The 27,490-nt window shown below is 41.1% G+C and overlaps 3 protein-coding genes across 5 annotated transcripts in view; 1 reads left to right on the forward strand and 2 right to left on the reverse strand.

Annotated features, from left to right (window-relative positions):
* Positions 1-27,490, forward strand: part of cenpp (centromere protein P) — a 130,719-nt gene that overhangs the window by 65,770 nt on the left and 37,459 nt on the right. The gene's annotated exons all lie outside the window — the stretch shown is intronic.
* aspn (asporin (LRR class 1)) lies at positions 4,237-13,077 on the reverse strand. The gene is made up of 7 exons (XM_071900768.2): positions 12,821-13,077; positions 11,689-11,801; positions 9,094-9,307; positions 7,853-7,963; positions 7,196-7,289; positions 6,680-6,818; positions 4,237-5,681 (listed from the first exon to the last, which is right to left on the reverse strand). The coding sequence occupies exons 1-7, from the start codon at positions 13,050-13,052 to the stop codon at positions 5,478-5,480; spliced, it is 1,107 nt and encodes a 368-aa protein (XP_071756869.1). The 5' UTR covers positions 13,053-13,077; the 3' UTR covers positions 4,237-5,477.
* ecm2 (extracellular matrix protein 2, female organ and adipocyte specific) overlaps positions 25,437-27,490 on the reverse strand; it is a 29,661-nt gene continuing 27,607 nt past the window's right edge. For all 3 annotated transcript variants that reach the window (XM_078283858.1, XM_078283857.1, XM_078283855.1), the window contains one exon: positions 25,437-26,001. In XM_078283858.1, coding sequence (XP_078139984.1) covers positions 25,833-26,001 — 169 coding nt within the window. In that variant the 3' untranslated portion in view covers positions 25,437-25,832. The remainder of the gene's footprint in view (positions 26,002-27,490) is intronic.

A 27,490-nucleotide genomic window follows, 5' to 3' on the forward strand; every position in this document is an offset into this window, starting at 1 on the left:
AGATGAGGAGAGAGGGGTAGAGGGAAGGGATGCAGGATGGAGAGAAAATTAGAGAGGTGGAGAGATGAAGAGGAGTAGAGAGATGATGGCAGGAGTTGAGATGGAGAGAAGGATGGGAAACTGGTAGAGAGATGGGGAGGTGAGGGAGGAGGAGGAAGGAGACAAGTGAGGAGATGAAGAGTAGGATAGAAAGGAGAAGAGAGGTAAGAGATCTGAAGTCAAGCGCTTTCTCTCTCTCTCTCTCTCTCTCTCTCTCTCTCTCTCTCTCTCTCTCTCTGTGTGTGTGTGTGTGTGTGTGTGTGGGGCTGTGAGACGTGGCAGAACGAGGTCTGGCCAACCGGCAGATCTGTTCCATATGTTTCCTGGAGAGAGAGAGAGAGAGAGAGAGAGAGAGACGAGAGAGAGAGAGAGAGACGAGAGAAGCAGCCCCCCCCCCCTCCACCTCCACCCGCCCCACTCACCCAACCCAACACCCCACTCCCCACCCGCCTCCCCCGACCCGCCGTACACCGAGTCCTGATTAAAAAAGACAAAACAGTCAAGTCCCAAACCGTCCTCCAGCCTGAGTCGTGGTTCTGCAGCTCTGACTCCATTTTCTCCTGAATGTAGATATCGGTTTCAGGTAGAGACGGATCTAATTGAGGAAGTCGGGGGGGTCTGGGCAGGTTCTGGAGTTTCTGTCTCCAGTACAGCAGAGCAGAGGTGGAGATTTGATTTGGAGGCTGGCTATCTGCAGGGAGCTGGCTAGTGTTTGACAGAAGCCTCCCAGGGAGACAGAGAGGGCAAAGAAAACAGTCGGCCTGTCGTCGAACAACGTTTCACATTGGTTTCATCACATTTCTGCTTTATTAGCCACACTGGTATTCTGGCTATTTCACATCACTGCAGGTCTGTTGACTGATCTTTTTTCCCCTGCATCATTTTTGAAATAGCAAGAATATCAGGTTCCTTTGGGTGTTTTTCCAAGTTTTGGCTTTTGTATTTTGCACCAAGAACTTGGGACAAACAAAAGTGTTTGACATTAGATGTTTTTGCTTCATTCAACATCAGTCTGAGCTCATTCCATGCAGGTAGAGAGCCAATCTGTAGCCCTCCAGTCTGTTACTTATTTCTGATTTATATGATACTATACAGTAGAGAGAGGTAGGAGAGAGAAGAGATCGCATATGACAGAGTAAGAAGTGGACTCAAACTCACGGTGTTGTGAATACATGGTACGGTGAGCCAGCTGCGATTATTAGCTGTGATTCTGAATTGTTTCAGTATCGGCGGTATAAATTATCAACTAACACTAATAACACGTGTGAATTCTCTGAATCATTGAGAAATTGTCATAATTAAGATATTAACAGGGCTGAAAACTTTTCAAGAAAAAACCCGCTGATAGGTATTTCTGACATTTGCCAATGCATTTGAATCCAGTGAGTTTCTGTGGAGCTCTTCACTCGGCTTCACCCGCCCCTCGTCCGGTCCGGTCGTCTTCTGATGTCTGAATGTTGTTGTGTGATAGGTAAAGGCCTGAGAGCTTTATAATTTGTTGAGCACAAGTTGTTTTATTGAAGCCATGTCTGTATGTTATGATGGCTTTTTCTATGGGTTGGTCGGAGGGGAGAAAATAATTCCATGTGTCGCCCTGTTTACTGTAGAATTTAGGGTAAATCTGTGTGGTTTCTCTCCACCATCCCCTTGTTGAATCTGAAATGCCCACCGATCTTCTTGGTTGTTGTGGGTCGGTCGGCGGGCCTCCTCTGGACCCAGGGAGCCGTCTCTGACCTTTAGTCTGTAGCGCCATCTGCTGGCAGATGGAGGAACAGCCCAGTCTCCTCTACGCTGGTCCCAGTCCCAGTATGTGACCAGAGAAGTATGGAGGATCGGTTTCTCCTGGTTCTAAAGTCAGCAGTCGATATAACAGAGTAATGTTTGTAGATAGTTTGTTGTGTTCAAGTTTTATTAGTTTCATAAAAGACAGTATGTTGGATATGAAGTATAAATAAGGACTTGTAATAGCTTTTTTTCTGTGACCTACTCTTTTACCATGTCCTTTTTTTATTATTTATTATTTATTATTATACATATATATATATGTATACACTTGCTCATATTGTGGTGCAGTTTTTCACCTGGCTGTGTGCTGATATGTCTTTATCCCACAATGTTTTGATAATCTATTATGTGGCTATTATTTTTTTGTGTTATCTCATGATGTGTAACTTATACTACAATAGATATTACTGTGATGCTCACGTATTTCAGATGACTTGTCAGCTGCCATGTGAGTACTTAATAAACTTAAACTAAATGAGTGACTAGTGGCCAGAGATGGTGAAGAATGGTTCAGACTTCAACATGTAGACGAGTCCTACTACACCGACTCAGTAAAACAGGACAGAATGTAGTCAAGCCCACTTTCCTTTTGGAAAATAAGTGACAGCGATCGGGGGGCATTTGAGGTTTATTTAGAGACATACACAATAAATATAGCACCATGTCAGGAGAAAACACTGGAGGAAATAAAAACATGTTTGTATGGAGGATGCAGATCTAACAACAGAGTCTAGCTTCTGGAGTTACCATCCAGGGTTGGGAATCCATTGCTGATGACCTGCATGACATTTTAACTAGTACTGTAATTCACTGGATTACTATTACTCTTACTATTACTATACTTCATATACTTCATTAACATAAAGCAATTACTTGGAGTCATTTTGGATTGTTTACTTCCAAAGTCTTTAGATGAAGCCAGACTCTTAGGGTTAGTTTCTCATGACTGTATTCCTGTTTCATTTAGTCAGTTAGTCCCCAACCAGGTCTACTCATCTGGATCTGATCTCACTCCACACCCAGGCTGGCTGCTAGCTGCCAGCTCCTAAATAAAGACAAAGACGTTACATAGATACAGACATGCAGTGAGATATATAAAACATCTACAGACAGGCACGGGTCTTAAAAATGATTATTGCAATTAATAATGCCTGCATCACTAATTGATGATCCCTGTATAGACTTTGTCCAGAAGGGAAATCTGTCTCGTTTTGAGAGAAAGTGTTGGTTCACTGAACACAAACTGCAGGTCAGGCCTGTTCAGATGGATTCAAAGTGATTTCTATTTCAGCTCTGGCCTCTAGTGACTCCACTGTATGGCAGTCTGAGTTTCTTACCTTAAACAAGGCATCAACATGATATGCATCAGCATGAAATTGTCTAAAGCAGATACATTTCTATTCTATTCTTTTCTATTCTATTTAAAAGTAAAAAGCGCAAGCATGGCAGTCAGGGTAACAGACTGTCAAAATAAAGTTATTTAGTTTTCTACTCTACTGTATTGCATTAGGATGTTGTTAAATCTTAATTCTAAAATAATCTAAGTATGTATCACCTCTCTTAAAAATACTGAATAATTCCATTCATAGAAAGGATCTGTTCTGTTAAAAAGGCATCGGCAGGGAGTCACTTTGTTTTATTCTATTATGTGCATGATGAAGAGCTACCAGAGGGAGGCGCTGTCTGTGTGAAACTTTATACACTGAAATTGTCTCTTTGTCAAACTGTGGGTTATATTGTTGGCTGAATTTGAAGCCGTCTATTCTGACTGAAAAGCTTGTCTCTGTGTCATGGCTTGTGGCGTTAATATTCATTTTTGTGAAGCAGCTTCATGATTCTTTCATGCTGATAGTGCCTGAACCTTTAAATACAGACCTGTTACATCCCTGATAGTGGTAAAGTCATTATGAAGAAGAGTCAAGACGATTCAGTCATTGGTCTAAACACCCTACTAATCCTTGGATATGGTAATGATTTTAAAAAAAGCTATGGACGCAGTAATGATGCAGAATGTTATCTATGACTAATCTTTACCTTTAAACATTAATGCTTAACGATCCCTCTAGGTTTATCCCTGTATAGTCTTACAGTTGATCTTATATGCTGTTTTTCATTCACACTGTTTTCAAGTATGGACACCCAGCTTTCCTTTATGGCCGTCTGCTAACACCGGTCAGCCATGCATCCCAACATAGCTCCACTTAGCTTCGTCTGTGAGCTAGCTTATCCAGAGGAAATGCCTAGCTTCAGCTCTACTCATACAGCTGATAGAATAACTAGAGAAAAGATCAGGTTTGTTGTGACGGGGGTTAGGGGATGGGAAGTGGGTCCGTGAGATCCATGAACGGCACTGGGAATAAAATCTGGACCAGAAATGATGTATCAGTCATTTCTGGATTGTTGTACACAACGCCAATTCCCAAATTTGACTGTTTGCCCTTTGTGAATGCATAAGCATGTCATGCACATCCCATAGTAAACACACAGGGGTTAAACTATCAGGCAACTAGTCACGGGTCATTTATAATCCACTCTGGCTTTACACAGAAACAAGTCCGATTTTCAGCCCTGTTTGGCCCAGAGCTGAGATTTCCATTACTGATTTAAAGAGAGATCATTAGTTTATATATACTATAATTAATGGTACCGCGGCAAAAACCTCATGACTGCTAGTGATGGGACGATATACTTATCTCACGATACGATTCGATGTGTGACATGGGGTTCAGGATTCAATACAACCACAATGTAATAAATCAAACTTTTTTGACAACAAAGTCTGACTGTGCAGAATTATGTTTATTTCTGAGACAAATCTTTCTAGCGATGGCATTGGCTTGATAGAATGTAAACAAGAAGTTTTGATTCTTGCCGCACACCAAGTCTCTAGAAAAAGTTCCTTTAGAAAGTTCCCTTTTCCTGAAGAAGCTGCTAAACTTTTTATCTCATGTAAAATAAAGGAACTTTTTCTAGAGATTTGGTGTGCGGCAAGAATCAATACTTTGCGAAAGTGTTTTTTCCTGCACTTGCCAGCACCCTAAAAAACGTTTTCAGTACTGCAGGTGTAATTTTTAACAATTTAAAAATGTCATTACAAAGTGACAATAATATAATTTGGATGGAGAGCTTGTGAAACTGTGATGGTCAAGAGTCTCATTAGTGATTACTACAGCAGAATAACATGGAGCTGATATCACCATTCATGTTCCTGACAGCAGAATAACATGGAGCTGATATCACCATTCATGTTCCTGACAGCAGAATAACATGGAGCTGATATCACCATTCATGTTCCTGACAGCAGAATAACATGGAGCTGATATCACCATTCATGTTCCTGACACAAACATTTTTGTATTGCGAGATATTGAATTTTGATGTATCGTCCCGTCACTAACGACTGCAGTTTGGGGGGTTTTCCTACTGGAGGTGAAAGTTTACCTGGTCCTTGGTGTGTTGTGTAAATTACATGAGCCTAGCACCCATTCAAAACATGTCCTGTAATTTCAAAAATAAGATTGTCAATTCAGATATGGGATACATTTTCATCTTATAGCTTTTTTATCCATCAGTATTATCTTTGGCTCCTTCCTTATAGCAAGGATGTCGGGAGTTCTCCAGTTCTGAGTCGTCTCGAACGCTCCCTCTACTCTCTACTTCCTCTTCCTGAAGTTTCCGAGCTGGACGCCCCTCCGTCCCGTCACGCAGCGGAACGCAGCCGGCTGGATGTCCCAGTATTTAACAGGGTTGGCAAACAGACTGATGCCTGTGTACAGGTTCTTCTTAGCGCTGGGCCTGGTGGGGCAGAAGTCATTGATTCCCACACTGTTGATTTTGTTGGCATGGAGGTATATCACCTGGAGAAACAGAGATGATTATTTTTCATAAATTGTATTTCTGCTTTATTGATCAGTATACAGCGGAGAGTGGCAGGACAGATGGGATGTGGACAAGGTGGGAAATTACCTCCGCTACTGGGAACCAACCATCATGTGGAGCCTTGGTCTATTCTAAACATCTGGCTGGTAAAATAGTGAAAGTGGCAGTTGAGTTTTGGAATTTACTTGGGATGGGACGATATATCAAAATTCAATATATCGCAATACAAAAATGTGACTGTATCGTGGGGCAGAATAATTATATTATTAGAAATGAAAATGTTTGCTCCATGTTATTCTGCTGTCAGGAACATGAATGGTGATATCAGCTCCATGTTATTCTGCTGTCAGGAACATGAATGGTGATATCAGCTCCATGTTATTCTGCTGTCAGGAACATGAATGGTGATATCAGCTCCATGTTATTCTGCTGTCAGGAACATGAATGGTGATATCAGCTCCATGTTATTCTGCTGTCAGGAACATGAATGGTGATATCAGCTCCATGTTATTCTGCTGTAGTAATCACTAATGAGACTCTTGACCATCACAGTTTCACAAGCTCTCCATCCAAATTATATTATTGTCACTTTGTAATGACATTTTTAAATTGTTGTTTACATTCTAGCAGCCAATGGCATCGCTAGAAAGATTTGAGTCTCAGAAATAAACAGAATTCTGCACAGTCAGACTTTGTTGTCACTGAACTTTTATTGATTACATGGTATCCTGGTTGTATTGATCCTGAACTCAGATCATATATGGAATCGTATCGTGAGATCAGCAGATCGTCCATCACTAGGATTTACCAGCCACAGTGAATTTAATTTCCTACCGTCAAATTCAGTGACATTTGACAAAGGCTATGAGCTGGATTCATGATGTGTGCCTCAGCCTGCCGGTCCACAGCGAGACCCGACTATGTGTTGGTTTCCAGCTGATCGGACAACAGAGTGAAGGTTTGTGGTGTGTGTTACCTGCAGGTAGCGCAGGGAGCTGACGCCTGGTGGGACCTTCTTCAGCCGGTTGTTGTCCAGGTGGATCTCACGGACGCTTGGGATGCTGATGAAGCTCCCATTCTCTACAGACTTAATCTGGTTAAAACCCAGTCCCAGTCTGCAAAAATACAACAAATGGTTGTACAGTATCATATATGGTGTCATTGCCAGTGAATGAAAACTTCCAAGTAGTCAGCTTTGCAGGAATTAAAACAAAAAACAGCTGTATACTTCAGATTGACAAATGTGTATCCTCAAAAATCGACCATAAGTTTTGAATGGGTTTCATGGACACAGACAAAACTTGATAAAGTATAAAGAAACATCCAAACTCTCAATTAAATTAAGAAGAACACTAAAGTTGGAGTTTTGAGGTTTGATTAACTTAAACAACAGCCTGCAAAACAATTTTTGGCTTATAAGAGGACGTATTTTGAAATTGTCAGGACACTGGGTAAAAATGTAAAAGTGCTGCCTTAGACAGCTGGTTTTCACCTCTGCAGGTTTTTATATCTGATGAAGTCTTCTACTTCCACCTTGGAGATCCTGTTGTACTCCAGGCTCAGCTCTGTGATGGAGGACGGGAGGTCTGGGGGACAGAAAGAATCACTTGTTTAATCTAAACAGTAAAGTAAGGATACTTTAGTCTGTGTTAGTGTTAGTTCATGTTGACTTGCTTTTAATAATGACTTGAAAACAAACTCGATATTATCGAATATTGTGATATTTTGTGAATATCGCGATATTATCAGCGATATTATCAGCGATATTAAGTAATTTCAAGTGGCTCCATTTTCCACAATCAGCCCGTTTCCTGGAAATAGCAGAAATGAGCAAATGACACCAAATGGCCTTTGTTTCCTCCCATGCTTAAATAGTAAGATAAAATTTCTAGGCTGTTAATATTATTAATAGGATAAAAATTTGATGTAATTTAGGAGAAATAAAATAAAAGACCAAAAATAACGTATATCGTGATATTTTGGCTGGACCGTATCATATTGTATCGTAGTATAACATTTTGGATATGGCCTAGTAAAGTGTTGAATTGAGGGGGATGGGAGAGTGAGACGCCCTCTTGCTGTAGGTGTAGGTGGAGCCTAACCTCCCCTTTCTTTACGTCAGAACAGCGATAACGGAGTGGTTTTCTACCTTTTGGTACAGCGGTTAGTTTGGCCTCTGCCATGCCGACATACAGGGAGGACATGCCGTCGAAAGCTCCCAGCTCGATCCCGCTGTTGGCCAGAGGGTTGGCACTCATCTCTGTTGGAAAACACAAAGCGTTGAGTTCGGGCAGCACGACACATTTTCAAGTTTCAGCATGGACATAGGAGATAGTTTGATCTTTTGCGAAGACAGTTTTTATCTCTTGCACCCTGAGATCTGATGGACTTGGTTTACAGATTATTCTTTAATGAAACATCTGGAAAACACCTACAGTAGTCATCTGACAAAAAGCATTTAAAGTGACCTTAAATTAATTTAATAAGTAAAAGCTTGGCTTGATTGAAATGAGCTCTTGCCAGTAACATCCAGTCCCTCAGCTTTGTGTCAGTGATTTTTATTTGCCTCCAGGTTCTGCCACCTGAGAGAAACTTCCAACTCAGCTGAATAATGTTGTCACCTAAAAAGTTTTTGACTCAAATTATGCCATTTTGCATTTTAGTTTACTTGAATTGATAGTTCCCTTAGCCAATAATGCCTAATAAGATTACTTAATCCTAACCCTAACCCCTAGGTAAAATGTAGATAGGCACAACACAACCAGCAGGCCGCGGTGGATCAATACCTGACCTGGTGGAGCTTCACATGCCTAAAGTGCTGAAACTGGGCTGCAACATATTTGGATACGCAGATGTTACGCATGCTGTGTAGTTTAGGCTTTAGGTATAAAACCAATATAGTACCAGCAGTACAGTGAGACTTTAACAGAGTTGAACTCAGCAACATCAGTCTCATTAGCTATAGCATATTTTAGTCCCATGCTTCAGCAGTACATGGAGATTCCTCAAGTCTTTGAAAGCCTCCTTCTCACTGCGTAGTTTGAAATGAGCTGTACTGCATAAAGTCAGTACAGACATACTGTACTATACAACTTTGTTTAACAGAGTTTAGCTCTAGTTTAAGTGTTTATTACCAATGTTCCCTATAAGCCAGTGATGTCCGGTCCTGTGCCATGGAAGAGTCTGCAGGTTTTTATTCCAACCAAACACCACAGCAGACGATTTCACTGATTAGTTTCTCTCTGGTTGAAGGTGTGTTCATCAGTGGAATCAGCTGCTGTAGTATTTGGTCGGGATAAAAACCTGCAGACTCTTCCGTGGCACAGGACTGGACACCAGCGGCTTACAGAGAACATTGATTATTCCCCATCGACTAAAGCCGGTTATTACCCAGCACATGGAGGCTCCTCAGGCCTTTAAACGCATCCTTCTGGATGTGGCTGATCCTGTTCTCGTGGAAGCGGAGCTCCAGGATGTTGCGAGGCAGGTTGGCAGGGATCTCAGTCAGCAGGTTGTAGGAGAGGTACAGCAGTCTGAGACGGTCCATGTTCCTAAAGGCCTTGGGGTGAATCTTAGACACCTTGTTATTGATCAGGAACAGGGCCTGCCGGGGGAGAGTAACATTGGAAAAACACACAGTAGATTTGAGCAAACATCGACAGAGCAGATTCCTGTAGACCTTGGGGTTGTTATTGACAAGGAAGAATATAATAGAAATACAAAAGATAGATAGGGTAGGATGGAATAGAATATAGTTGATATAAGTACTTTCGATTAAAATAAGCAGTAGAATAACAACAATAACAAAACAAATGTCTGACCATAGCTAAAATTGTATACAATAGATTTTGTGGGATGAGGATACCTGTTCCCATTAATATTGCTATTTATTTTTCAGTTGCACTTTGTTTGGAATTTCTCAATAATCTCCAGTTCATTGAACAAACCCATTATAGGTTGGCTGTAAATTATCTTACCAGAAATGTAGTCTTAAAAACTTCTAGTTAATTACCAGGAGTGTTAAGTACACGTAAAAATGTGTTGGGTCATTGTTTGGGTCAGCCACGCCTTTAACACTTTTGATGAAAAACTTCTGTGTTAGCATAAAACTGTGGCTGCTGCTTGTTCTCTCTGTGTTTGTGGTGATAAAGTACAGTAAGCAGAGCCTGTAGGTCTTGATGTGGTTTATTCCCAGCTGGGAGAACACACTCTATCAAAGGCTTTCAGACCGACCAGCTGGTAGCATCGCACTCCTCAGCTGGGAGTTTCACACAGAGGAGGAGGGGGAGGGGGAGGGGGAGGAGGAGGAGGAGGAGGAGGAGGGGGAGGAGGAGGAGGAGGAGGAGGGGGAGGAGGGGGAGGGGGAGGGGGAGGAGGAGGGGGAGGAGGAGGGGGAGGAGGAGGACTACAGCCTGCAGATGGACTGATGTCAGTGGGCTGTTTCCTCCTCTTGTCAACAGTATTTCTCATCTGGTAGCCTGAACGGCTTCAAGGTAGGGCTGAACAATTAATCTAAATTTTATCGAAATCGCAATATGGCCTACTGCAATTTTCAAATCGCAGGAGGCGCAATATTTGTTAAAGGCGAAATGTGTCAAAATACCATTTTAAATTAAATATTGTGGTGCTGCAGAGATGTCCTGCCTACACATCATATTCTACAGACTTAAGAAAACATCTTTGTTTGGTACAGATCCCCGCAAAAATCACACCATAATCATTTAAATACGTTTTTCAATGAAAATGAGAATAATGATGTAAAAATTATCATTCCCTCTAATATCGCAAATCATATCGCAATTGCAATATCAGTCAAAATAATCGCAATTAGATATTTTTTCAAAATCGTTCAGCCCTACTTCAAGGTGTTAACGTCACTCATTTGCATTTACTGCCTTGAGTCTGAACTTACACTTACAACATTGGAGGAAATGGGAAGCGGTTTAGACTGCTGAACTGTAAAAAAAACAAATTTAAGAACTGATTCATTCCCTACTCACTAAGGACTCAAAACCAACACAAAGTACACACATACACACACACAGTCACACATGTACACACTTAAAGACTTGGTCTATGGAGGCAAGAGGGAGACCGGTAGGAAATATATATCTTGTCTGAACACTGTCATTTTAGTGCAATATTGTTTTTAGATGATGTTTTCTCGTGATCTTATCTGTTTGGTGTGATGTATGTTCTGGCGCTGGTCGCAAAACAAATTTCCATGAAACGGACAATAAAGTGCAATCGTATCTTATCTTAAATCTTGACCGCATACTGTGCAGTACGAAGCTTCCCCAGGAGGATTTGCACTCGTGCAGTGGGGCAAGTGGTAGACTTGGATGTGGAGCTTTCTGTTTCTGAGACGTTCAGAGTGGATTTTAACAACAGAATCAAACTTTTGAGTGTCTATATTTCATAAAGTCAAGGAGGAAGCCATCATGTCAGGGCTCTATCTTCAACCAGCTGCATGGTATGTGGTCAGGAACTCCTTGAAGGATTTGACCGGGTCTTGTTTGGACTCAAGATGCAGCTAAATGCAACTGGACTGTAGGGACATCTCGAGACCATTCAGGCTCATCTGGTATTGTACTTGAAGGGAGACGGAGGGGTGAAGGGGTTGAGGTAGTTTAAGGTGAATGAAGCTCATCAGCCTACAGTGTACAGTATATTTGGACTGATTCTATCCTCATTCCAAAGCTGTACTATAATCCCTTAATCACACAACTTAAGATTTCACAAGCTGCTGTCTGTTTCAGGTGAGTGCAGGAGACGTGACTGCAACTGCCTATCTGTATCTTCACCAAATAGACTGATGTCATTTGTTATTCCTTGTAGCCAAACATTCCTAATCACACAACTTCAGACATGCCTTATTTTTTTAGGACTCTTTCCTACATAGTTTCAGGTTAACAAAGAGGGATTGTGGTGTTCATCACAGTGTGGAAGGTAAACCAGGCTGACAGCGCTGGAGGTTTCTCTTACATGAAGCTTATTGAGGCCTTTGAAATCGTCCTCCTTGATCTCTGTGATGTCGTTGTTCTGGAGGTCGATCATCAGCGTGTCTTCAGGGATCTTCTCAGGAACAGAGATCAGACCTGTTGGCAGAAACACAACTCCTGGTTACTGATCAGAATCGGTGTCAATCCATTTGTCATGTGGGCCGTCTTTTTATATTTAAAAGCATTGAGAAGTACAAAATCAAATGGAGATTTTGCGAGTTCTTATTATGCCTTGAGGTATCTGACTCAGTGAATTCAGGTATCACACTGGCACCCAGGCTCAAGAGGAGACTGGTGCTCATGTGGGGACTTGCCAGAAACAGGCCCTGAAGCCATTTTTGTTTCTTGGCCGTAGTTTAAGAGAATCTGGTGAAGGATTTACTGGGAGTGACTTGACTCATGTATTCAGTCTCCTACTGCAGCGTGACTCTCTGGTGTTTACAGAGGCTTAAGGAGTAATGTTGCCAGTAAAGAGGGTTTAACGTGATGAGATGGGGGATTAAAGATTCATTAAGAGCTCCCAAACACCGTTAGGAGCCAACAGAATGAATCAACTGATAAAGAAAGGCTACGCAGGGAAACAGCTTCATTCAAACTCCTTCAGAAAGCCTTTTAAAAAAAAGTTTAAAAAAAAATGAAAAGGTATTAGGTTATTCACATTTTCTTTGAAGCTTTAAAACTCACCTTGGTAAGCCATTGAAATAGGCAGGGAAAATCTCATCTCCAGTCCTGGCAGTTTTCATAACCCAGTTTATAAACTACTGTTCATATTGGCAGCTTTTGACTCAGTTGAATAGTTTTCGGTCCAAAATGAGATGTCAAAGTTGTAAAAAATGACACATGACAAAAGGACTGTTTGTATGATAGTATAACTTGCTATGAAGCATTATCGTGATTATTACCAGTCTTGAAAACTTTCTTTGCAAACTCTGTAATGTAATAATATTGAGTGATGAACATCAGGTAACTTTTTTAATGGATAGATAAAAGGATGTGTCTTATTCAATATTAATAAATGTAGCTTGGGACATCCCATATTTGATATAACATTTGAACACATCATGTGTTTACGTAACATGTTGAGCTAGATGTATTGAGAGTGAGTGTATTCTGACCCTGGTCGGAGCACTGAACCACTCTGGGCCAGCACTGGCACCCAGCCGGGCAGTTATCATCATCATCATCATCATCATCATCGTCATCATCATCAATGTCATCCTCATCGTCGTCATCGTTTGAATCGCCCATCATGATGTCATAGTTTTTGAGGAAGTCCATGACGTTGATTGGCTGGTAGGGTTTGGCGTTGCCTAGTGCCAGCAGGCACAGCAAGAGGAACACCCTCATGGTGTTGTTGCTAGGAGACTGTTGGTAGGTCACTCACACAGCAACGAGGGAGAGCTGTAGGGAGAGACCATAGGGGTTAGGTTCGCTCCAGAACCAATAAAAAGAGGACTAGACGATGATGTCATCACATTGAGGAAATTAATTGTCCATGGTGCCAACGCTGGGATTGGTTTTTCAAAACTGTTTTATTACAACATCAAGGGAACAGAACAGAAATACAGAACACTGCAGTTTAACTTGTCACCTACAACATCCACTGTGTTCTTGAGTGCTGGACCCATGTCGCTATGGAAACCACTGTGTTCTAGAGCAGGAGTTTTACACATAGTGGTTACTATAGTTACGTAGTACCAACAGTGGTACTCACAGAACTTGAATGGACAGAACGGTCCTTCCACTGTCATGGTAATTTGGCTAGTTCAGCATAAAATGGCGATTATTGAATTTTAAGTGTTAGTTGCTATGGCGACAACACAAGTCTGGACATTAAGGCTGTAAAGTCTGTCACACTGTGAGAACTGAGCAGATGAGTCTGTCAGCAAACTGTCAAATCTCAACTGGAAGCTAACGTTAGCGACGAGGCTAACGTAGCTTCATCACAGACTGTACTTCTCTCTCTAGCTCTTCTAGTCAACATTAGCATGTTAGCAATCCATGGCAGCAAGGAGACAGAGAAGCTGCTTTGGTTCTTGCTGTAAAACCTCTCAGCTCAGTGACTCGCTGTGAGTCGCTTTATACAGAAGCTAGTCCAACGGGTCACAGAGAAATGGCCGCTGCTCCGACCATCCAGGATAGTTGATTTGAATGGGAATGACTGTTCTATCTGTTCTAGGTCTGTGGTGGTACTCACCCTGGTCCTGGGGACCCAGAGCCCTGCTGGTTTTCATTCTAGCTATCTAATCAGGGACTATTTTACACCTGAGATGCATGGTGAATGCAATTAACTGCAATTAACTAGCAGATACGACAGAAACAGCAGTACTCTGGGTACCAAGGACCAGGGTTGAATACCACTGTACTGGTACCATGTAATTATAGTAACCACTGTGCCTGAGAGAGATGGTCCCATGTAACCATGATAACCACTCTGCTGTAGAGTGATGGTGTCATGTAGTCATGGTAACACTCTGCTCAGAGGCGCTGGTCCCATCTCAGCCCTGCAAGTTGTTTGTTGTTCTGTTTCCACAGAACTTAGCAAAACTTGGTATTTTACATGGACACACCCTGGTTTAGCTGTTAAATGCTTTGTGTTGAGATTCAGTTCACTTTTTTTGGCTTTAAATATTATTTTGTTTGACATTTCTGCTTTATTGAACAGTCACAATATAGAGAGACAGGAAAGATGTGAGAGAGAGAGAGGGATGACATGCAACAAAGGTATTGGGCTGGATTCGAACCCAGGACATTGGATTTATTTGGTATTCCTCTTAGTCAACTGAGCCACCAGGACGGACTGAGGTTCAGTTCACTTAAATTGAATTGAAGTAAATAAGACGGGTCGATGGAGTAATCACAAAAAGAGCCTTGATCCTCAGTTTACTCCTCTTTGCATTGCAGATCAGAGACATTTTATGTCCAAAGCTTTGAATTTGTATAAAATCTTCTCTTTTTCAAGCCCAAACCTGGTTTGTGCTAGTAAAGTTAAAGTTTGGAAGCCCATTTTGAAAATGAGTCTGAGTTTGGAATGCATTGCTAAAACAGTCCTTTGGGGAGTTCATGCGAGGTTCCTGGAGTGATTCGCTTCAGTGAGTGCTGCACTTATTCCATCAATGTTTCTATTAAGCACTGAAATCCTCCACTGGAAATGGGAGCTTGCAGCCAACACAAATGTTTCTGTAGTTCTCACGTATTCACCATCTGTGGCAATTTACAAAATAGTGTTGTAAAGAGCTAAAGATGCATATTTCTCGCTCTTAAAACACATTTACACAGCCAGGAGAAAGAAGCAGAGAATGTCTGGTTGCGTGCTTCTGGTAATCTTGATGGATCCATTGAGCGTTCAGTCAACCCACAACTATGTGGTGGTGGTCGAGCATCCTGCAGCGACAGCAAATACCGCCCAGCACAGACCCTTCCCCTGCACCCGGGCCTTTGTTTGGTTCCACATGCCCTTTCAGGACAAGAGAAGCTGTATTCTTGAAGTGTATTTTCTAACTTGTTGGGGTTTTGATTTGGTAACTTGGTGGTATTTTGAAGATATTCTGTAGTTGTAGTTGAATCAAAGACAGCTTTTAAACAGATCCTTTAAGTTCACTTCACTCCTCTCAGTCGACAATACCAGTCCAGACTGGTTCAAGTGGCTGGAAGGCAGGTAAATTCTTTTCCTTTACTGTCTCACTTAAACTCAGTTCTCCAGAGGTTTTCATTACGTAATATGTCCTAACCAGAGGGATGCCACCACCCTTCAACCCCCTCAGACCCTCCTTGGCTCCACCAGCATTTGTGTATCTCTATTAATAACACTTTGAACCTGCAGTCATTTTGTACCTTTGTGGTATTTCAGGGACATTTGTCATGTTTGTATTTAGAATTTGTGGTTATTACACTGCATGGAAAATAATTTTGCATTTTTCAAACGAGACCTGCTTACACATAATGCATAAATATTTCAGACTTGTGCACCAAAACAAGTCAAGTGCCACATCTCGGACTACTGTGTACAATATAAAACCCAAACAAAAACATCCTGTTCTGATTTAGCCTACTCTTTACTTCATTAAGGTAAAAAAAATGACCCACAGACTTACGAACATTACTGTCATTTAATCTTGTTGAGCTCTGAAATTCACACGCTAATCACACTCATCACTTCAACTCAGAAATATATTGCATTCATTGTTAAAGCATTTAACAACACTTAGCACTTTTCCATTAGAAAACAGAACATCAGAAAACAGAGTCAGTTAAAATTGTGAAATTAAATTCACACCCTAATCCCATGGTTCCACTAAAGTTTATCTCCTTCATCACCTTTAATGCATTTAGGTAATGTCCTGTAAACTGAACTGTTTAGCAGAAACCCCCTTGGAGATTGGCTATTCTCTGAAAACTCAACAGTTCACACCAACCAGTTTAATAAAAACTAAAGATAGCTGCAGTTGATGAAGCCAGGGTGTGTCCTACCTCAGCCGTCAGGTGTGTTGGTGTCCTTGTTTAAACCCCAGACAGTCAGCCCTCAGGGAGCAGCAGCAGAAGAAGAGCAGAGTCCAGTTGGAAAGCTGTAGGTTCAATCCTTAGTGCATTCCCAGTGAATGGAGTAGCATCACCCCCTCTCTCCAGAAAACAGCCCCCAAAATCCCCCCCCCCACTGACGGAAACCACTGCTGCTGGCGTGAGACGCTTAGTTTCAATAAAGAGCTCTCGTCTCTCTCAGATCACCATCTGTACTTCTCAGGGACTCGATCTGAAAAGGCATTGTTAGATTTAGTCATGTGCTTTTCATCAAGAGCTTTGAACTGATGCCAGAATAGTTAGCCTTAGACTCCTGAATGGTGAAGTCTTTATATAGAACATACTGGTAGGTCTGTTACCTCCCCTCCGCTCATACAGACATGGCCTGCTGCCATATTAAATATTATACATCAGTGTGATTGGTTCCTACACTGAGACTTATTGCCACTGGCTTACATAAGGATAATGGAATTGGAATGCCGCCGCTGTTTGGGTTTTCTCAATGAAAGATCTCCAGTTAGGATGGAGGTAATCCTCCCGTGCCAATGTTTTTAGGATGATGCCATCCGTCGGTTTGTTTGAGGAATTCCTTCGTCTGCCTGCGTCATAACATCTGACTTCCCCAAACACAAAGATGTCAGGCTGTGATGTTGACTCGAGTTTAGTTTTCTCTCAATGAAAGAGCAACAGTCAGGATGTTGGAGATCCAGTGATGCCAGTCAGTAGGTATTTTGTTCATGGCTGACATGACAGGATGATGAGCAAGTTAATTATTGAGTTCTTTTTACGTTGTTTCCCTAAAATAAAGAGGGATGCATGCAAAAACATGTTGAAATGCAAGGATATGAGTCAATGAGAACCTGCAGTTTTCTTTTTTACATTATTTCTATAGCTTTCCTGCTTTATTGTAGAGTGACAGGAGGGACAGAAGAGAGAAATAGAGCAGATGCTATGTGACATCAAACCCGCAGTGTCACATGTACAGCACGGTGCATGGTGTGCATCTCAGCCAGATTTACCTCTTAGGTAAAAATGAGAAATACCTCCCAAGAATGGAAAAGCTAATACGAGCTTGCTCCCTTAGGGGTTTGTGTGTATTACACTATTCCTTTTTCCATTCAGTGCTGGTATTTTCTGCTGAGCCCAGCAGGAACGGTACTGTGAGGCAGGACTTATGGCAGAGCCAGACCAGCCAAATATGCTCTGGTTTGGAAGAAAGACGAACCGAAATGGGAGAGGGTCTGTGTTCTGGTTTCAGTGCATCTTCTCTCTGCGATGTCATATTTTCCAAACCATCAGAGATCTGGTTAAATGATCATCTCTTCATCGAGGAGCTTGCTGAGCTGTCCTATGTTCTGCAGACCCTTGGTAGGAACTTCCAACAACCAAGGTTCAAAGGAAGCTTTTCTTTGTCTCATCTCAAAAAACGAACTAGCCACTTTCCGTATTTTACCAGCCAAGCCACGTTTAGAATAGAATAGAATTGGACTCCAAATGATGGTCGGTTACCTGTTGAGCAGACTAACTTACCAGTCACAGCCAAAGATAAACCAGAATTTGATTGGTGGTAAATTCTGAGCCTGGATGTAATATTAAGTCACGTTGAGCTCAAATATGAAAGGATTTAGTCTGACTTCTGCCTCACATTTCTAAAATCACATGGAACACAAGTCCAATGTAAGCTATTATTATCTGATGTGTATTTTCCTCTAAAAACCTCAGGCTCAGGTTCCAGTTGCTGTTAATCACAGCTTCATAGCTCTGCTGAAACAATACACTGTTATGAGTCAGAGCTCAAGATTAAAGGACGGTATTTTCCCAAACATCACAGCGATCTGATTGGACCTACAGTATATCCTATTGTGTTCATTGTATGTACAGGTTGACCTAATGAGTATAATGAACAACAATAAACAACTATTCAGATCAATAACTTTATTATTAGTAAAACGCAATAAATATTAAGGATGGGACGATATATAAAAATTCAATATATTGCAATACAAAATGTGACAATACATATGGTGGGTTAGAAAAATGAATGGTGATATTAGCTCCATTTTATTGTAGTAATCACAAATGAGACGGCTTGCCCATCACAATTTCTCAAACTCTTCGTCCAAATTACATAAAAAAAGAAGAAGAAAAAAGAAAAAAATCCAAGGCACTCTCCTCTATATAAAGGAGATTAACCTTGGCTATTTCATGTTAAAATGTAATGTCTTTAAGGCTCATTAATATTAACGACCCTCTGTTCCGATTGGCTAACCGTTTCGAGAGCGAAACGTGAGACGCCGCGGCCCGGCGGCTACAGGTAGGGAAAACTCTCCGGTAATAAACGATGACGACCGCTCGACCGCTTTGAAAAAAACACTTTGTTAGTCTATTATTTCTTACAGAAATGATAATGAGCGAACCTTTGTGACGCCACAAAGTTACGGAAGTCCAAACGGCTCGTTTAGAGGCTCGCTTTTCTAATATGGATTGTGTGGATTTAGTTTTGATGCTTTCACCATGTTTAGATACACATCCAACTCCTTTATCATCACAGAGGAGAGGGAGTCCTGCTTTACATGATGTGGGACCTTTAACCAGAGGATGTGCCTATCAGATGTACATGACCATGTAGAGCAGGACGCCTGTTGTGCCGTTATCGTCTGTTCAGGAGAATCTTGTCTATTAAAGCCTCATCCTTCTCAACTGATGGCTCTACCACAAAGATATTCAGTTCAGTAGCTTTATTATTCCTAAGAGGAAAATTGGTTTGTGGTAGCAAAAAATCTATGCCGTAATTGTTGGAATTACAGTATTCAAACTGCAAATTAGATGTTACAGAGTATTTCCTGATGGGAGACGGTCTGCGTTCCTGCTTCAACGCGTCTCTTCTCTCTCTGGATGTCATATTTTCCAAACCATCAGATGTCTGGTTCCACCATCGGCGTAGCGGCTGGAGCTTGTTGTGTTCTTATGTTCTAGAGTACTTCCTTCTTCTGAGCCCCAAGGCACCGACACACAGGGCAACTTGTAGGGCAGTCGTGCCAACGAGTTGCCTCAGCGTTGTTGCTTTAATGCCACAGGAACGTCTTGTTGCCAGGAAACATTTCAGTAGTTTCCTGACACCGTGGCTGACTTTGTTGCCTGTTGCTGGGACTGTTGCCCAGCTACATCGCACATTAGACCGGCGTACGTCCGTCCTCAGACTTCCATACTGATTTGTCGACCTGATAAAAGTAATGAACAGACGTTCAGCTGAGTAACTTTATTATTCCTACAAGGGACGCTGGTATGCAGCATTAAGAAATGCACCAGTGTGGGATCGATGGACTTTCCTTCTTTATACTTGCATGTCAGTGTACCTGTGTATGTCCCATCATTTTGAGTCTGCTTTGGTCCAGGCTACTGCTGGTGATCTTGGATGACACTGCCTTACTTTGTCTTTTGACAGCCAGAACTAGTTTTTGTTTTATGAGATCAAGTGCAGTGGAGAGAGATAGACCGCATCAGACACTGTCGGTCATGAGCTGGACTCCCAGGGCGCGTTCTGCCGATGGTCCGTACTGTACCTGTTTAAAAAGGAAACACTCTCAGGGCTCAGTGAATAAACTCTCTCTAATCTCACTAAGTAATCCATTATCAATAGAAGGTTCAGTGACTGTGCTTTCATTTGGCCTGTGAAAACCTTGAAAGCACAGTTTCAGAGTATAAATTTACACACTAGCCCTATCATTAGGGCCCATAACTGCTCATGTAAAAAACTAAAACAAAAAAACGTTATAGATTATCAAAAAGACACGGCTGTCAGTCTGAGTTCTGGTGAGGCACCACAGGTGAAAATGGAAAATTGAATGATTGCTCTTGCTTGTGTAACCGCTGTAGTTTCATAAAATATATAAAAAACAATAATCAAAATAAATTATAAATATTTAATTTATGTGTTTATATCGGCTACAACAACTACACCAAGCATTAAATAAAAAAACTTTAAAGCCATTGATGACATATTCACTGTATGCAAAACACTTTTTTTTAGCTTGTAGATATGGCCAACAAATTTAAAATGCTGCTTCTTGATAAAAATAATAATAGTAATAATAATAACCGTTTTTATATCTTTTGTCATTTCTATTTTATGGGGTTCTTTTACACAAAAGAATAACAAAAATATATATTGTAAATAATTCAGCAAATTACATTTTTTTACAAATACCTCTGTAAATTACCAACTATTTATATATTCATCAGAATGAAACAGAAAAATGCACTTTGACTTTATCCAATGAGGGGAAGAAGTGTTCTGATATGAAAATGTGTAATTAAATGTTAGCTAATTTAAATAAATGTAAGTAAATAATAACAACAAATACTTTTTACTTTTAATTTCATCAGTGGTGCGTTGCCTTAATTTAGCTTTTGAAGAGGTTTACATGTGCTGCTAGGTTCTAACTGGGTGGTTGTGTGGTTTCTAGTGTCTGGCCAGCCGGATTAAATCACATTAGAGCCCAGTTAGTCAGTTCTTCACCATCGTGGGCTCCATGATGTCAGTCTGTTACTCACCAAACCATCACAAAGCCAGCTACCAAGGCGTGTGCTTGGACTTGTGAATGCTGTGTGTGTGTGTGTGTGTGTGTGTGTGTGTGCGTGTGCATGTGTATTGAAAGGGAAATGAAGGGGACATTGGGAATGTGAGGCACTATATACTCAGTGGCACTAGGTACACTTCTCTGTTTATGCAAACCGGTTGCTCCTCCAGACAGTGAGCTGCATGACTGTGACCCAGTAAAGCATGCAGACAGAGTGCAGAGCTTCAGTTGGACTAAACATCAAAGTGGGCAAGATGCTGCTTTTAAAGGATACTACCAGTATAATTTTATTTTTTTCCTATCTCCATTAATGCCCATGAAAAGTCTAAACCCAGTACAGGAATTCTTCATTGGCCACATTCGGCTCCTTTGTACCAGTGGAGCATCATTTGAATGCATTCCTAAGTGTTCTTGCTAACCAGGTCAAGTCTAGACGTTGTCAAATAGAAACTTTCAGCAGGATAAAGATGGTTCAGGAACATGACAGTGACTGTAGTTTACTCCAGTGGCCTGTGCAGTCCCCACATTTCAACATCTGGGATGTTGGCAGCATGGACGTGCTACTGACAAATGTGCAGGAACTGAGTGATGCTGTTGAACAGAATGGACTAAGATCAACTGTGGAACCTTTCCAGAATCCTGTTGAATCCAGACCTCAAAGAATTCATCCTGTTCTGGAGGCGAAAGGCGGTCCTGCCTCGTACTAACTAGCTGTTCCTACTAAAGTGGCCACACAGTATGTAAGGCAGAACTGTTGATTGAATTTTGGTACCTCCTCATCCTGAGGAGCATTGAGGAGTTCAAGTGACTGGCGAACATCAGATTGTTGCTTCATGTCTGATCGGTGAGACTGATGGACTCAGCAGCTGTTCATGTTGGCAGAGAAGAAGAATGCTCTCATTTCTACAGGAAAACCTTTTGATCTTTCGGCTCCGGCTCATTGGAAGATATTTTTCCAGCCATAGTATGAAGAGGTGATTACTACCAGCATCTGGAAACTGAGCGTACATTACCTACTGTTGTATTTATTGCTTTTCTTCTTTTAGTTTTATTTTTCTATGCATCCAGTTATCTAATATTTTCCATCATCTTTCCAGGAAGGGACCTGGGGTTTTTGTCCACTCCTGCACATTTCCTCTCAGCTGTAGACTTTCTGTTTCAATCATCCTTTAGATTTGTGTGCTGTTGAAGTAAATGATCCTAAACCTGAGGTTTTTTAGAGGAAAGTACTACGATAGAGTTGGCTGTGCTTCCAGCTGTAATGATTACAGCTTACACTGAAATTGTATTACGTGTGGTTAGAAAAAAACGTGATGCAAAAGGATCATTAAATTTTCTCATATTTGATTTTAATAGTCGACATGACTTCCATCTCCTCCCTGAAGCCTGAGGCGGTGAGTTGATAACATGACAGGAAAAGAATAGAAGTGGCTGTAGTCACAGCAGTGGGAACTGGAGAACTGAATGGAGTTGAATCACATGTGTTTTTTAGATATGTGACTCATACGCCTCACTGTAAATCCTGTCTGAATATTCATACTCAGTCTGAACCCGCATCCCCTCCTCGGACCCTGAGGTGTTAACCTGATAACATGAAGACAAGAATCTGCAGTATTTCAGATGGGTACGGTACATAAGGGTTGTGTTCCATGTATTATCTTAGAAACGTCATGTAGAAGATTCACTGTCTCGCATCTCCAGGCTCAGTCTGAATTCAAATATCCTTGAAGCATGAAAACATGAAGAACCCATTATAGACTGTGACTTTATGTCGTATAGTAGATGATGACGAAATCTCACTAAATCTAACTCAGTCATACTTTGAGATTTCACCTGACCTCACATAACCTTAAATTAATGAATTTAAATATTTGGGCAATATCCAAAATTTTATATTGCGATACTGTCCCACCAAAATATTGCAACATACAATACTATCACTGTTCATGTGTGTGTGTGTAAATTACATCAAATTTCTAGGCTATTAATAACATTAATAGCGATATTTGATGTAATTTACACACACACACATGAACAGTGATATTAGTCACTGAACCCTCACAGAAAATATTGCGATATTCACAAAATATTGTGATCGCTTATATCGCATATCAGCCCAAGCCTACATCACATGATCTGACCCTGAGGTGTTAATTTGACAACACAGAGACAAGAATCCTGTCCTGGAGTTAGAGATCCCTGTTAAGAGATCATCATCCCTTCCTCTTGTAGTCCCGTACTCAGCAGGACATCAGCTCACATGGCGGGACAGCAGTAATCTGACACTAGATGCAGGAGTGAGCTTATGGTTGAAATGTCATTGGTTTGAATCCTAGAACTAGTTCTCAGTATCATAGTATCTTAATCAATGTGCTTGATTAAATATGGGTTAAAACATGACATCCTCTGAATGTACAATGTTAATTTGATGATGTTAAGAATCCTACTGGAGCAATAGAGTTATGACTGCTGCAAGTAAAGTTTGATCACTTCTTTATGGTCAGGTTGTTTTTTAAAGCCAGATGCTCCAGCTATTGTCATAATTATTGCTTCTTTTTATCAAAGTGCTTTTCGACAAGTATACCACCCATGCAGGAGTGACTAATTTCTTATTGTTAATTTAAGGAATTTGTGCTGCTTCCTAATTATTATTTATTCAAATAAAGTGGTGAAAATACGTGAGAGTTCATCAATCGGACAGTTATGGGAACAATAGTCTGGTAAAGTTTATTGAATTGTGCATCATAATATTGTATTTAAACAGGTATAGTACATGAATGTTTATACATTAAATAGACATTTTGTAATGTAATTTATGCATATTGGCCAGCCAAGAGCAAAATGGAGGGCAGACACATTTCAATTCAAATAGTGAAATAGATTTTAAAAAAGCACTTCTTATCCAAGCTTCCATAGTTTCAAACATGTTTGACATCAGCCGAAAACAAATATCCATGGAAGTAAAATTTTTATGGTCCAGTTTCTGTAATAAAACACCAGCTTTTCATTGTAACTGAAATCTTCAACTTGTTGGGCACACTGTACCTCCACTTAGTACTATTTAAAGTACTAGTACAATCTGTAATAACTGTAAGAACATAGCTCACACATAAAGGATTTAGGATTTCAGAGATTTGCTTTCCCAAGTTGCAAAGCCCTTGTATTATTTTATTCATAGTGAATGCTGATGTTGCTGTGGTAATTACACTGCAGTACCGATACACAAGTTGAGGGTCAAAGCAGGCATCAAACCCATGAAAGCCACACTGCATGTGATTAGTGGAATCTCTGGAAAGCTTTGCAGTTATAGTGTCCTCATTTCTGCAGATGCGGTCAAATTAGAGAGTAACAAATGATAGTTTATGGCACATAATGAGTGGAATTCCCATATCTCAGCTCTTGGTGGGAATCTGTCTGTAGACCAATGAAATGAACATGGAACTGGAAGAGACATAATGGGTATTCCCATTCAAACCCACAGCCTTTAACAGCCATAAAATGGCAGCTATAGAATATACCATGGAATATATCATGGTGTTTTGTCTACATACCACAGTGGCTCGTAAAAGCCTTTGAACAGCCACTAAACCAACATTTCCAGACAACTAGATGTTTAGAATAGAACAGGCCTCCAAACGATGGATAGTTACCTGCAGAGTAGACTAACTTACCAGTCACTGAACATTTACAACATTTAGGTTGGTGGTTGATGTTAATTTCCCAACCTGGTTTCCATTGAAAAAAACATTGGGGCGGTGAAAGAGCTTCAGAAAGCTGATGTGTTACCATGTCAAAGGCATCTGGTTGAATGTTTTCCTGGTAATTGTGTTTTCTGAGACTCTGTCACTGTCCACGTATTAAACAACGCTCATCTCCAAGACATTATGCATAACGCTCTATGCTGGCCATCCTAACTGCACTATAGTTGATTTGTGTATCACCAACAATGTGGTTTCTGTCCATCCAAGTGGAGATGAGGCAGGGAGGACGCCAACAGACATGTTGTTACGTCTTCTGTCCACCACTCCTGTCTCTTTAGTTGACACAGAGATTACCATTCCAGCAGAGATCACTTTAACCAAATCCTTTAACCTACCTTTAATCTTTAACACAAAGGGCTTGCGTGATGTGTCACATGTGGTCTCTCACTGCTCAGAACTCTTTCCATTTCACAGAGTTTTTATGAAAGAAGGCACTGGAAGAAATTAAACTAAGAAATGGAACTTGAAGGTGCAGAGGTTATTAAAATAATGTGTCAGGCTTGCGGTCACTCGCTTCGGAATTCTTTCCACTTTAGATATTTTTTTCACCTTTTACAGCAGGGGACAACGTAGTTTAAAGCTTTGAAGTTGAAGTTGTCGACGTTCTTTGATCTCCATAGCAGTGATGTATTTTCCTTTCAGGCATGTACCAACAAATGACGCAAGGCAGTTACATACAAGTCGAAGCTGGTGATAAAAGTCAAAATGTCTTTGGTTGTCAGGTTTTTGGGGTCTCGTGACCACAGTACATATAAGGCCAACAATTTATTTTCTTAAGTTATTTATCAACATTTAAACAACAGGTAGTTTCAGCAAAGCAATCTGATTAATCAAAGATATGTTCCAACCATACTGGTAATTCTTGTGCTAAATCATGTGGTAAGCAGGGAGTTCATCTTTCTTGTTTTCTTGTGTTTTTTGAATTTACTATGTATGTGTACTACATATCAGGCAGTACACATGTATTGGTAACCGGTGTATAAACACAATTTCCTTGAGGACGTCCTTTACTGTGATTATGGGGACTTCAGTGCTGCCAATGGCTGCCTCACCATTGAAGCCATAATCACAGTAAAGAATGCTGTTTCCGGTGTTATTGCTATGATAACATGCAGCATCAGTGGAAGCTAGTGAGAAGAAAGTGTCTTGTCTTTTTGACGTCTCTTGGCCATTAAAACACAAAATCTTGGCACCTGGTTTTCTGGGGTTTTGAGACAACTGTCTTTGATTTTTGACTTTTCTTGGACTTAAAGAGAAGGGCTCTTTGGTCACTTGGTTTTCTGTGGTTTTAAGACCACACTGGAGGAGGAGCGTACGCAGGAGAAGGCGGCCGGTGAGACCTTCTGAGGGTCGATGTAGTTGTTCTCCAGCCTCAGCGCCACCAGGGTGGAGTCGCCGTTGTGGTTTGGGTCGCAGATACCGTCGTCAGGGACGTTCCTGGAGGAAGAGCATCAGGAGGCGGTTAGGTAGACTCGCTGCTGTTGACATGCAGGTTGGCCATTGCTGCTTTCAGTGGCGGCCGGGACTATAACAGTAGTTGATGAATTCCAAAATTCAGAGGCAAATTTCATTTTACCTGACAAATATGTTTTGTAGAACAGGAATGTTCTGTTCTACAAAACACTGTGCTGGTGAAGTCGGCTAACTTCCCAGCCACTTTCACTATTTTTCTAGCCAACCAGATGTTTGGAATAGGTCTCCAAATGATTGTTGGTTACCTGTAGAGCAGACTAATTTACCAGACACAAATATTCACCAGTATTTGTCTGGTGGCTGGTAGTAATTTCCCAACCTGATCTCACACAAATACGTAAAATGAACACGACTTAACACCAAGTTACGTGTTGGTGGCACGTTAAGTGATAAAATTTCATGAAGGAGACACGACCATCAACAGGCAGTAGAGTCACAGTGCAGTAGCTCAGTGACAGGGTGTTGTGGGGTGTTGTGGGGTGTTGTGGGGTGTTGTGGGGTGTTGTGGTCGGGCGGAGGACGGGCGGGTGAGTCTGTCTTCACTGCTGGCGACCGAGTTCAATTCCCAGCTTGTACGAAGGAAATTTCTGTGAGTCCAATTTTTATTTTTAGCGAAAGTTTTGCTTATTTAACCGACCAAAGCCTTTCCCTAACTTTAACCAAGTTATTTTTGTTGCCTAGACTTAACCGTTAGCCGACCTTTAGGCTAGCTGGAGATGCCATGTCCGATCTGTGTTGTCATCGAATTCATTTCATAGCGGAGGAACACAATTTACACATAATTTGTGTCCACAGCACGTAAATCTGCATTTCAGAGTTTGTGTTCATTTCACGACTTTTTATGAGATCACGCTTTAATTTCCCACCTTGGTGCCAAAGCACTCAAAGAACCTGGTGATTCTGTTGTCCATGTTACCATGATGATGTTATAGATAATTGCTCAATATTTTCAGCCAACACTTCTTAGTTCTAGAGAAGACTACAGTACAACCTGTGCTAACTCTGTATATATATGGCTCTGGGTGAGGTGAGTCAGTGCGACTCCCACTGGCTTCACCAACACCAGGTGGAAAGATGAATCAACATGTTTTGTTTCTTGTCGTCAAGACGACTCTCCATGCAGTGAACTTTCAGGTCTAATATTCTGTCTGGCTGTAACGATGAGTGAGTCAGTGGTCTGGTGAGGATCTGGTCTGGTGAGGATCTGGTCTGATGAGGATCTGGTCTGATGAGGATCTGGTCTGCTTGTTGTTGACATTCTATTATTACCCCCAGCTCTGTTTTTAAGCTGTTGATTTTACTGTATTCTATTGAGTATTTTTTTATCCACTCCTGTTGCTCATTCTTTAAAAATGCAACTTATCTATCTCTCTCTCCCTGTATCTGAACGATCACTCCTGACCTTTGTTTATAGTACAGCGTTGAGTTGTTGACCTGGTGTGGTTGTTGTGTT

Source organism: Centroberyx gerrardi, chromosome 5, assembly GCF_048128805.1.
Source record: "Centroberyx gerrardi isolate f3 chromosome 5, fCenGer3.hap1.cur.20231027, whole genome shotgun sequence".
Classification (NCBI taxonomy): domain Eukaryota; kingdom Metazoa; phylum Chordata; class Actinopteri; order Beryciformes; family Berycidae; genus Centroberyx; species Centroberyx gerrardi.

Excerpts from the sequence above, each read along its gene's own strand:
- aspn (XM_071900768.2), bottom strand. The coding sequence starts at position 13,052 with ATGAGGGTGTTCCTCTTGCTGTGCCTGCTGGCACTAGGCAACGCCAAA. Across the intron at positions 9,308-11,688 it reads AAGGCCTCAATAAGCTTCAT|GCCCTGTTCCTGATCAATAA; the intron begins GTAAGAGAAACC and ends CTCCCCCGGCAG. Across the intron at positions 7,964-9,093 it reads GAGGAGCCTCCATGTGCTGG|AGATGAGTGCCAACCCTCTG; the intron begins GTAATAACCGGC and ends GTTTTCCAACAG.